The sequence below is a fragment of the Salvelinus alpinus genome, chromosome 10, assembly GCF_045679555.1.
Source record: "Salvelinus alpinus chromosome 10, SLU_Salpinus.1, whole genome shotgun sequence".
In the NCBI taxonomy this organism is placed as follows: domain Eukaryota; kingdom Metazoa; phylum Chordata; class Actinopteri; order Salmoniformes; family Salmonidae; genus Salvelinus; species Salvelinus alpinus.
Genome location: NC_092095.1, coordinates 56,131,728 through 56,144,682, shown reverse-complemented (window position 1 = coordinate 56,144,682; position 12,955 = coordinate 56,131,728). Strand labels below are relative to the sequence as shown.

The window sequence follows — 12,955 nt, the reverse complement described above, 5'->3', positions numbered from 1 at the left end:
GGGAAAATGCCTGTAAAAGCTGCATTGTTGGCTGTCCAGTGTGCTGCACTATGAATTTAATCCAGGCCTTAGAACACCCTCCCCACCAGGATTTGAACCAGGGACCTACCACATGGAAAGGTCCATGTCCTCCATTCACCATCCTACTTCCACAGAGAGGTTTCTTGATTTCACTCATCTATACACCAATCACTAAGCTTTGCCCACTGATTGTTAGGAAGAAATCGCCAACGTGATTCAAACCAGTAACCCGCTGCGTGGCAACCTGATTCTGGGTGTACACATTTTGCATCTAGGGGCAGCACGGTTCTTGACGGAATTGGCACTCAAGTCGTATACACTAAATGGCCCTGTCAGTACAGATGAAGGATTTAAATTTGACAGTTTGCTACAGCAGGAAAGTAATCCTGCAGTAACAGGAAATGTGAATTATAATTAAGACATTTTTGTAGGGGTTGATACATTTTTCATGAGGGAAAATCAAGTCTGACATTTCAAAGTGGAAATTACAAACTTCAGAAGCCTTTTTAAACTTCAAATACACCAAGTTTAAAATTTCCTGCAAAAGGGTGATCAAATTAAGAACCTACATCTGTACAGCGATTAGATCTTAAATTCCACTATTGCTGTTTAAGTAGCTTAGACATCTTGTAGACATCCTGGACCCAGTCACTAAGCGCCTATTGAGCATAATTGACCATGTGCATGTATTTGTGATGGAAGCTGTAGGAGAGGAATAACGTCGTGGGAGAGACAAAAAGTGAGTAAAAAACACCCTAAATATGTTTATGTTTGATGAGTATTACAATATAATTAGTAGAGCATAATAAACAGTAATGAGGTAGCTATATGAGTAGATAGAATACGTGGGTGGAATTCAAGTTAGACACAGTATTGATCATTATTTTGAATTATATTTCAGATTCTTGGCGACGGGACTCCTACAGGAACATGGGATTCAGCTTCCGAGTTGAACGGTCCACGGTGGCAGGCATTGTCCCCTCTGTGGCACAAGCCATTTGGGACTGTCTGGTTGGTGAATACATGCCTGTCCCCGAGGAAGACTGGAGGGCCATTGCTGCCGAGTTCCTGGAGAGGTGGAGTTTCCCCAATTGTCTTGGCTCCATTGACGGGAAACATGTAGTAATCCAGGCTCCACGGTGCTCGAGTTTGCAATTCTACAGCCACAAGGGTTCATATTCAGTTGTACTCTTGGCTGTAGTAGATGCCATCTACTGTTTCCATGTTGTCGATGTTGGTGCTTACGGCAAGGGAAGTGATGGCGGGACCCCCCGGGACTCTGCCTTCGGCCAGGCACTTCAGGATGGCACCCTGGAGATTCCACCACCTGCATCACTCCCTGGGGCTGAAGACCTGGGACCTGTTCCCCACATCTTCGTCGGCGACGAGGCCTTCCCTTTGAGACCCAACCTCATGAGGCCCTACGCTGGACCCCAGCTGCCATTGCCAAAGCCTGTAAGGATCTTTAACAAACGACTGTCCAGGGCAAGGTTAGTTGTTGAATGCGCCTTTGGGATTCTGGAAGCCCGGTGGAGAATGTATCAGAGAGTGCTTGGTCTCAGCCCCTCAAATGTCGATGCCTGCGTGAAGGCCACGTGTTCTCCACAACTACCTGCGGAGGTCATTCCAGGAGCCGCTCCGGATGGAGATGGGCACGCCAAATGGTCACATACCTGATGTCACCAGGGCAGGTGCCAACAACGCCCCCAGACAGGCACTCCAGGTGAGGGAGAAGCTGACCACCTACTTCTCATCGCCAGCAGCTGAAGTCCCATGGCAGTATGCCGTGGAGTGAAACTGCTCTTTTAAGAGCCCCCTAACACAAAGGTTATTTTAAGAACCATCCACCGTTGTCCATAAAATTGCTTTTTTGACTTTATGTATCATTGTCTCTCTTCATTTGGAGTTATATTTAAGTGAAATTTGGGAGTAAAGACCACACCTTAAAACAACCCCTTCCCTCTCCCATTAACGTCAGTATTATACACACCTGGCATGGTACATCAGGTGAGCGGGAGCACTAATTAAGGTTATACGACATACAGTTAGTATGATAACAAAGGGAAAGGGTAACCTAGGGTCCATACAAATAGTACAGTTTACCACCATGTTCACTGGCCTGACAAAATACAGGTAGGAAGAGAATGTGTTTTTACTTTCATCTTGTCTTAGATCTGCAAAGGTGTAGGGAAGAAATAAGCAGATTAAGTGTAAATGATATATTAATAAACAAATGAAACAACTGACTATGAAAACGTTATAATTTAATAAGTATTCAAGTACAGGAAAGAACATGACAGGTATGTGTGTTGTAAAAATGTTAAAAACATAAAACTATTGAAAGAGGTGTGTGTGTGTACGTGTGTGTAAAAAAAAAAAAAAATGAATGTGTAGCCTGTAATCTGTAAGAGAACAAGAGTATGTATTTTTGGCACAACTGCAGACAGATTCAGGCACTACTCATAAAGCCTAGACGTAGTAGGGGAACTTCAGACATGGCCATAAAGAGAAAGAGGGCAGGGCACTGGAGATCTGAGGTACAGAGGAGTGGAGGAAAGGTGTGTGTCCGTCTCTGAAAAAAAGAAAATAATGTGTAGCCATAACACAGCTAAACAAATGGCCCCTGGACGTCATGGACCAGTCGATGGAACATAACTTCACAAACAGTTTCAACACCCTGGTTTTCAAGTGGTTTTAAATGAAATAAATATATTCACCTTTAGTCTTGTTAGAGACCAACAAGAGCATCTGAATTCTCCGGTGTATGAGTTTCAATTCTGTCAATTCAGAAATCTATGTAACACTAATAATGAATGCTATCCTAAGATTTTATAAACAAATTACTTCATGAATTGACAATTTAAACGGAACTGACGTGTGTTAAAAGAAAGGTACAATGAGGGAGGTCAAAACAGCAACCAGACAACTCCTCTTCCTGTCCTTCCTGTGAGCTGGTCAGCTAAATTGACTCCATCTCTGGAAGGGAAGAGAAAAACAACACATACAAGCTTAACATAATATAACACCATAAAAGGTGAGATTTATGTTAACTAAATACTGCTTGTATAGTGTAGTTAGTGGCATAAATATTGGAATAGTGTGGTAAAGTTGGTAATACTTGCTGTTTACACATGGAATTTGTATTTCAGATCAAAAGATGAATATGACAGGCAAATATTTAGACAGCAAACTGTTTTCGGATATTTTCTAACCCTGATACAACAGCTATACATTTGCCTCATATTAATACTTTAATCTGAAGTACCAATTAGCCTACATGAGTATACTGTAAAAATGAACTACTTTACTTCACTGTCGCAACACTTATGACACTACCTGTGATGTGGAGAAGAGCTAAAAACGTACCATTGAACTCGGCTTGGAAAAGCAGCTGATACATTTTAACCTTGACTGCTGCTGTTCTTTGCTGAGGCAGCCTCTTCAGTGTTGGCACCAGGCTCATGGCAAAGAGGGTCTCTTCATCCTTTTTCCTGTGAACATCAGGTTGGGCTGCATCCCTCTCGAGGGCTTGGAGGAGCCTCTGCTGAAATGAGTTGAGTGGATCTCGGGGCTGGTACCTCAGATGACGCCTGGTGTGACGTTGTTCCTCATTGTTTCTCTCCTCGGCCACATCCTGTTCAACGAGGTCCTCAGTGGTCACTTCCGTGAGGTTCATAATAATCTCAGGTGGTCCTAGATCCAGAGGTGATTCCTCCATTTCATCATCTTCCATGGCTGCACCGGTGGTGGTCATACTCGTGGATGATGTAGATGTTGTAGAGGGTCTCGCTGCACCGGTGGAGGCGGTGGTCGCACTTGTAGATGACGTTGAGGGTCTTGATGCACCGGTGGCGACAACACTTGTGGATGATGTAGTAGAGGGTCTGGCTGTAAAATTGCCCCTCGTTGCCCTAGGCACAATAAATGGATCCAGAAAAGACTCGTGGCAGAAGCGCCAAGGCTGCTGGCCTGAAGCTGCTGACCCAGACCTCTTCTTCTTTCTCTGCCCTTCTCTCTCTCTGATACCTGTCCCTGAGTCCACTCCACTTCCTCCTACAGTCTTCTTCTACATAGACATGAACATGATAAGCCAAACCATTACCTAGCATAACTATAGTTATTAGATGGCTATCATGGACATGTCACCTACTGTACACACAGACACACACAATTCTGACCAAATTATCAGGGGTACAGTAGTGTCTACCACTTCTATTACTATTTATCTGACATACACACTCACACTATTTCAAACATGATTATTTGGGAAAGTTATCAGGGGTAGTAACTAGCATAATTTATATGACTATTTCTTTCACACACACCTCATTGGCTAGGTTAGCTAGCTAGCTAACTAGCCACATCTAGCACAAGCTCACTACTAAACTGACCTGGCAATCCTACTATTGTGGACACTTGTCTCCAAGCAGCATCTTTTGTGTTTATGTCCCTGTAGCTGTCAGCAGTCGTTTCAAAAAGACACGGTTTTGAGGATACTGCGAAAAAGATTCTCTCCTCTATGTGTGCAACCGCATGCTACCATCTGCAAAAGATACCTGCATCAGTATAGTTGCCTAGCTGCGCAAAATGTTATGCAGCAGTGATGCAATGATGCAGTCGGTGTGTTCGAAGCGTTAGAACAGACTTTTAGGTAGTTTACGCTTGACCCGACATGGGCAGTGTTTACCCTGAACACAATCTCCACAAACGTCAGGGACAATGCCTGTAAAAGGTGCATTGTTGGTTGTCCTGTGTGCTGCTCTTCTGTGTAACACACCTTGAATACTTGCCTATCTGTTTTCTAGCACAATTATCAGTGGGGTGGAGCTTATGCCTCGATCACACCGACAGCATCTTGCATTTTGGTACAACAGAAGTACATTCATTTCCAATGGAACGCTGCGTTTCCCTTGCAGCATTGCCTTGCAGTGCGTTCTGTGTGGGGCATACGTTGCATTTATCGAACGTCGGCATCAAACTGTATGTGCAAACTGCTTGACAGAAATGGTAGCAGAAGGTGAATGTTGAACTTTTGTTGCACACATATCCAGATCATGCTACGGACAAATGACACTATAGGTGTGATCTAGCTGTTAGAGCAGCAGGTGCGGCCTCGATCAGACGACAGCAACATTCCATTAATGCTGCTTAATAAATTCTGCAGTCAAACATTTTTACTGAATGTACGCAACAAAAGTTCACAATTCACCTTTTGCTACTATATCTGTCAAGTCTATGCATACAATTTGATGCTTATGTTGGAAATACAGAACGCACCGCTGCAAACACAGCATTCCATTTGAAATGAATGTACTTCTGCTGTACCAAACCCAATGACACTGTCGGTCTGATCATTGCGCAAAATGGTACGCAGCATCATATGGATATCTGGATACCATTTCTGTCAAGCTTCCACGCATACAATGATGCATACGTTCGATAAATCCAACATATGCACAACACAGAATGCTATTAGGGGAACGCAGCGTTCCATTGGAAATTAATGTACTTTTGGTGTACCAAAACACATGATTTCCTGTCACATCTTGTGGCCTTACTGTTGTGCGGTTTGTTGCTAACATTACTTTGCTACCTGCCAACTTTACGGTTTACGGTTTCCCCCCCCTCGCTCGACTTTTTTCATTAAACTCTTTCACCCCGGACGCTTTATCTGGAGATGGTTCTACAGGACCTCCACCAGCCGAAGCTAAGTAGTAACATTAACATTATGCCTTTTAATTGCAGTACACATAGTATACAGGAGAACGACCGCCTTATGGTGAGGATAGCCGTGCTGAAAGCCCAGTTTCAGACGCAATCGTTAGGCAAGGGTAATGTAAGTGTAGGAAAGGATGAAACAGCTTCTGTGCCACCAATAAGTACAGATAGTAATATAAATCCCCTCGCACGGTCCCCGCAGCTGGACAGTTTTCTCATGGCTTCTGGAAGGAAATGCTGTAGGAATGCTCATTCGGTGTCGCTCATTCAGCCGACAGAAACTTTCAACCGGTTCTCACCATTAAGCAACGATTCAGTGTCAGAGGCCGAGCCTTCTCTGGTCTCTCCTCCACCCGTTACGGCGTCTGAGACGACCGAAGCCTCCCACCACTAGCTCTGACAAACTGAAAACCCTAGTCATTGGCGACTCCATGACCCGTAGTATTAGATTTAAAAAGAATCATCCAGCGATCATACACTGTTTACCAGGGGGCAGAACTACCGATGGTAAAGCTAATCTGAAGATGGTGCTGGCTAATACGGAACCCAAACCGGCTGCGCGCGTGCGCTATCGTGCATACATTTATTTTGCCCCACACCAAACGCGATCACGACACGCAGGTTAAAATATCAAAACAAACTCTGAACCAATTACATTCATTCAAAGCATTAAACATGTATGGCAATTTAGCTAGCTAGCTTGCACTTGCTAGCTAAGGTTAATTTGTCCTATTTAGCTAGCTTGCTGTTGCTAGCTAATTTGTCCTGGGATATAAACATTGAGTTGTTATTTTACCTGAAATGCACAAGGTCCTACAATTAATCCACACATAAAACGGCCAACCGAATCGTTTCTAGTCATCTCTCCTCCTTCCAGGCTTTTTCATCTTTGAATTTATATGGTGATCGCATCTAAACTTTCATTGTATTACCACGACAACCAGCAACAAAGTTAGTCTTTCAGTCACCCACTTGGGTATAACCAATGAGGAGATGGCACGTGGGTACCTGCTTCTATAAACCAATGAGGAGATGACTTTAAGCGCGATCTGCGTCAGAAATAGGAACGACTTCTATTTTAGCCCTTGTCGCGCGCAAGCAGGTTGGGTGCAATAATTGAATAACATGGGTTTCAAAATTTATTTTGCTCCGGTCTGGTCAGCATGTAAGACTAAAACTGGCGAGTGTAGATAGTATAGGGATATTGCTATCCACGTCGGCACCAACGACTTAGGAGGAAACAGTCACCAAGCGCAACATAGTTTCAGCGTGTAAATCAGCTAGAAAGAAGTGTTGGCATAGAGTAATTGTCTCTGGCCCCCTCCCAGTTAGGGGGGGGGTGATGAGCTCGACAGCAGTCTCACTACTCAATCGCTAGTTGAAAACTGTTTTCTGCCCCTCCCAAAAGATAGAATTTGTAGATAATTGGCACTCTTTCTGGGACTCACACACAAACAGGACCAAGCCTGGCCTGCTGAGAAGTGACGGACTCCATCTTATATATGGACATAGACAGGGCTTTAACTCCTCTTGCTCCACAATGAGATAGGGTGCAGGCCAGGCAGCAGGCTATTATCCAGCCTGCCAGTTTAGTGGAGTCTGCCACTAGCACAGTCAATGTAGTCAGTTCAGCTATCCCCATTGAGACAGTATCTGTGCTTCTATCTAGGTTGGGCAAAACTAAACATGGCGGTGTTCGCCTTAGCAATCTCACTGGAATAAAGACCTCCGTTCGTGTCATTATAGAAAGAGATTGTGATATCACATCTCAAAATAGGGCTACTTAATGTTAGATCCCTCACTTGCAAGGCAGTTATAGTCAATGAACTAATCATAATCTTGATGTGATTGGCCTGACTGAAACATGACTTAAGACTGATGAATTTACTGTTAAATGAGGCCACTCCTCCTGGTTACACGAGTGCCCATATCCCGCGCGCATCCGACAGAGGTGTTGCTAACATTTACAATAGCAAATTTCAATTTACAAAAAAGAAGAATGACTGCATTTTCATCTTTTGAGCTTCTAGTCGTGAAATCTATGCAGCCTACACAATTAATTTTTATAGCTACTGTTTACAGACCTCCTGGGCCGTATACCACGTTCCTCACTGATTTCCTATCGGACCTTGTAGTCATGGCAGATAATATTCACATTTTTGGTGACTTTAATATTCACATGGAAAAGTCCACAGACCCACTCGAAAATGCTTTTGGAGCCATCATCGACTCAGTGGGTTTTGTCAACATGTCTCCGGACCTACTCACTACCAGTCATACTCTGGACCTAGTTTTGTCCTGTGGAATAAATATTATGGATCTTAATGTTTTTCCTCATAAATCCTGGACTATCGGACCACCATTTTATTACGTTTGCAATTGTAACAAATAATCTGCTCAGACCCCAACAAAGGATCATCAAAAGCCGTGCTATAAATTCTCAGACAACCCAAAGATTCCTAGATGCCCTTCCAGACTCCCTCCACCTAACCACCTACAGTGGGGAGAACAAGTATTTGATACACTGCCGATTTTGCAGGTTTTCCTACTTACAAAGCATGTAGAGGTCTGTAATTTTTATCATAGGTACACTTCAACTGTGAGAGACGGAATCTAAAACAAAAATCCAGAAAATCACATTGTATGGTTTTTAAGTAATTAATTTGCATTTTATTGCATGACATAAGTATTTGATCACCTACCAACCAGTAAGAATTCCGGCTCTCACAGACCTGTTAGTTTTTCTTTAAGAAGCCCTCCTGTTCTCCACTCATTACCTGTATTAACTGCACCTGTTTGAACTCGTTACCTGTATAAAAGACACCTGTCCACACACTCAATCAAACAGACTCCAACCTCTCCACAATGGCAAGGACATCAGGGATACAATTGTAGACCTACACAAGGCTGGGATGGGCTACAGGACGTAGTTTTTTTCTCTCACCTGAGTAGCCTCGTTTCACTGCCAAAAATTAAATTAAACCATCTAGTGTTCAGCGAAATAACAACACAATGTCAAATACAGGTAGCCTAGTCAAATAATTAACATCCAATCACATTAACCGTTACTCTCTCACGGGAATTCCACTAACGGTCGGTATGTAGCCAAACGTAGCTGCTGCTCATGTTGGTATCTGTACTGATAGCGCAAAAGTCATGACAGGGAGACATAGTTGAGTGGTAACACAAGTGCAAGCAGTTGCTCCCGACACCACTTGGGTACACTGCAGCATCCTCTGAGAGGCTCTTGCTGCCAAGGGAATGCCTGACAGCTTGAAAGACGTTTTGGTCACTACAGTGAAAATGGTTAACTTTGTTAAAGCAAGGCCCCTGAACTCTTGTGTATTTTCTGCACTATGTAATGATATGGGCAGCGACCATGTAACACTTTTACAACATTTCAAGGGGCAAAGTATTGACACATTTTCTTTAAATTGAGAGACGAGCTTAAAGTTTTCACTTTTCTGACCGCTTGCACGATGATGAGTTTCTCACACGACTGGCCTATCTGGGTGATGTTTTTTTCTCGCCCGAATGATCTGAATCTAGGATTACAGGGACTCTCCGCAACTATATTGTGTTTTTTTTGTTTGTTTATATGCGTTGTTTGTAACTTATTTATTTACTCTTTTTGTACATAATGTTTCCGCAACCGTCTCTTATGACCGAAAATAACTTCTAGACATCAGGACTGCGATTACTCACCACGGACTAGCAGAATCCTTTTTTTACTTTCACGACCCCGAGGCGGAGGATATGCGGCTCCCGCGGGAACAGGCCCGACCCCAGTGATCTGCATGAAGAGGAGGCGGAAAAAGAGAGGCCGGAGGGCGGGCTGCCTTCTGAGAAGTCGGAGGCGATTGAATAAACCCCCTCTCCCCTCAATTCTGCTAGCAAACATGCAATCTTTGGACAATAAAATTGACAAGTTATTGGGAAGATTAAACTACCAACGGGACATTAAAAACTGATGCATACAAAGCTCTCCCTCGCTCACCATTTGGCAAATCTGACCATAATTCCATCCTCCTGATTCCTCCTTACAAGCAAAAATGAAAGCAAGAAGCACCAGTGACTAGATAAATAAAAAAGTGGTCAGATGAAGAAGATGCTAAGCTACAGGACTGTTTTTGCTAGCACAGACTGGAATATGTTCCACGATTCCTCCAATGGCTTTGAGGAGTACACCACATCTGTCATTGGCTTCATCAATAAGTGCATCGATGATGTCTTCCCCACAGTGACTGCACGTACATACCCCAACCAGAAGCCATGGATTACAGGCAGAATCTGCACTGAGCTAAAGGCTAGAGCTGCCGCTTTCAAGGAGCGGGACTCTAACCCGGAAGCTTATAAGAAATCCCGCTATGCCCTCCGACGAACCATCAGACAGGCAAAGCGTCAATACAGGACTAAGATCGAGTCGTTCTACACCGGCTCTGACGCTCGTCGGATGTGGCGGGGCCTGCAAACCATTACAGACTACAAAGGGAAGCACAGCCGAGAGCTGCCCAGTGACACAAGCCTACCGGACAAGCTAAACTACTTCCATGCTCGCTTCGATGCAAATAACACTGAAACATACATGAGAGCACCAGCTGTACCGGAAGACTGTGATCACGCTCTCCGCAGCCGATGTGAGTAAGACCTTTAGACGGTCAACATTCACAAGGCCGCAGGGCCAGACGGATTACCAGGACGTGTACTGCGAGCATGCGCTGACCAACTAGCAAGTGTCTTCACTGACATTTTCAACCTCTCCCTGTCCGAGTCTGTAATACCAACATGTTTTAAGCAGACCACCATAGTGCCTGTGGCCAAGAACAATAAGGTAACCTGCCTAAATGACTACCGACCTGTAGCACTCACGTCTGTAGCCATGAAGTGCTTTGAAAGGCTGGTCATGGCTCACATCAACACCATTATCCCAGAAACCCTAGACCCACTCCAATTTGCATACAACCCCAACAGATCCACAGATGATGCAGTCTCTATTGCACTCCACACTGCCCTTTCCCACCTGGACAAAAGGAACACCTGCCGGAGAATGCTATTCATTGACTACAGCTCAGTGTTCAACACCAAAGCTCATCTATAAGCTAAGGACCCTGGGACTAAACACCTTCCTCTGCAACTGGATCCTGGACTTCCTGACAGGCCGCCCCCAGGTGGTAAGGGTAGGTAACAACACATCCGCCATGCTGATCCTCAACACAGGGGCCCCTCGGTGTACTCCCTGTTCACTCATGACTGCACGGCCAGGCACGACTCCAACACCATCATTACATTTGCTGATGACACAACAGTGTTAGGCCTGATCACCAACAACAACGAGACAGCCTAGAGGAAGGTCAGAGACCTGGCCGTGTGGTGCCAGGACAACTACCTATCCCTCAACGTGATCAAGACAAAGGAGATGATTGTGGACTACAGGAAAAAGAGGACCGAGCACGCCCACATTCTCATCGACGGGGCTGCAGTGGAGCAGGTTGAGAGCTTCAAGTTCCTTGGTGTCCACATTACCAACAAACTAACATAGTCCAAGCACACCATGACAGTCGTGAAGCGGGCACGACAAAACATATTCCCCCTCAGGAGACTGAAAAGATTTGGCATGGGTCCTCAGATCCAGAAGGTTTTACAGATGCACCATCGAAAGCATCCTGATTGGATGCATCACTGCCTGGTATGGCAACTGCTCAGCCTCCGACCGCAAGGCACTACAGAGGGTAGTGCGAATGGCCCAGTACATCACTGGGGCCAAGCTTCCTGTCATCCAGGACCTCTATACCAGGCGGTGTCAGATGAAGGCCCTAAAAATTGTCAAAGACTCCAGCCACCCTAGTCATAGTCTGTTCTCTCTGCTACCACACGGCAAGCAGTACCGGAGTGCCAAGACTAGGTCCAAGAGGCTTCTAAACAGCTTCTACCCCCAAGTCATAAGACTCCTGAACATCTAGTCAAATGGCTACCCAGACTATTCGCATTGCCCCACCGCCACTCTCTGTTGTCATCTATGCACAGTCACTTTAATAAACTTACATACTACCTCAACTAACCGGTGCCCCCGCACATTGACTCTGTACCAGCACCCCCCTGTATATATTTTATTTTTTACTGCTGCTCTTTAATTACTTGTTACTTTTATCTCTTATTCTTATCTGTATTTTTTTTAACTGCACTGTTGGTTAGTGGCTCGTAAGTTAGCATTTCACTGTTGTATTCGGCGCATGTGACTAATAAAATTAGATTTGATATACCAAGTGTGGGGCAAAATTGAGGCTATGATTAGGAAGTTAGAGCTCTTCTCTTCCAAAAAACAATATTTGAGAGTGTGCTAACCCTGGTGCTAGAGGGGGTACGCAGCTAGAGGTTGAATGTTTAAAGGGGTACGGGACTACAAAAAGTTTGGGAACCACTGCCCTAGATGCAGTCGCACCCCTAAAAACAAAAGACGTTTTCATAAGAAACTAGCTCTAGTATACAGAAAATACCAGAGCCCTGAAGCAGGCTTCCAGAAAATTGGAACGGAAATGGAGCTACACCAAACTGGAAGTCTTCCGACTAGGTTGGAAAGACAGTACCGTGCAGTATCGAAGAGCCCTCACTGCTGCTCGATCATCCTATTTTTCCAACTTAATTGGGGGAGAATAAGAACAATCCAAAGCTAACTAACAATCGCAAAGCTAACTAAAAAGCAGCATTCCCCAAGAGAGGATGGCGGATGGCTTTCACTTCAGCAGTGATAAATAAATTCATGAACTTCTTTGGCGAAAAGATCATGATCATTTGAAAGCAAATTACGGACTCTTTAAATCCGCGTATTTCTCCAAAGCTCAGTTGTCCTGAGTCTGCACAACACTGCCAGGACCTAGGATCAAGAGAGACACTCAAGTTTTTTAATACTATATCTCTTGACACATTGACGAAAATAGTCATGGCCTCTAAACCTTCAAGCTGCATACTGGACCCTATTCCAACTAAACTACCGAAAGAGCTGCTTCCTGTGCTTGGCCCTCCTATCTTGAACATAATAAACGTCTCCCTATCCACCGGATGTGTACCAAATTCATCAAAAGTGGCAGTAATAAAGCCTCTCTTGAAAAAGCCAAACCTTGACCCAGAAAATATTTTAAAAACTATCGGTCTATATCGAATATCCCATTCCGCTCAATTCTTTTTGAAAAAGCTGTTGCACAGCAACTCACTGCCTTCC

At 44.4% G+C, this 12,955-nt stretch overlaps 1 protein-coding gene across 4 annotated transcripts; it reads right to left on the bottom strand.

Annotated features, from left to right (window-relative positions):
* Positions 1–2,264: 2,264 nt before the first annotated feature.
* On the bottom strand, positions 2,265–6,696 carry LOC139532307 (uncharacterized). Of its 4 annotated transcripts, none has more exons than XM_071329754.1 (3): positions 6,536–6,696; positions 3,388–4,087; positions 2,265–2,997 (listed from the first exon to the last, which is right to left on the bottom strand). In XM_071329754.1, exons 1-3 carry the CDS (start codon positions 6,599–6,601, stop codon positions 2,981–2,983), a joined length of 783 nt encoding a protein of 260 aa, XP_071185855.1. In that variant the 5' UTR covers positions 6,602–6,696; the 3' UTR covers positions 2,265–2,980. The 4 variants fall into 4 exon arrangements, with proteins under 4 accessions (XP_071185855.1, XP_071185859.1, XP_071185857.1 ...); XM_071329758.1 differs by lacking the exon at positions 6,536–6,696 and adding an exon at positions 4,413–6,362; XM_071329756.1 differs by lacking the exon at positions 6,536–6,696 and adding an exon at positions 6,039–6,362.
* Between the last annotated feature and the right edge of the window lie 6,259 nt (positions 6,697–12,955).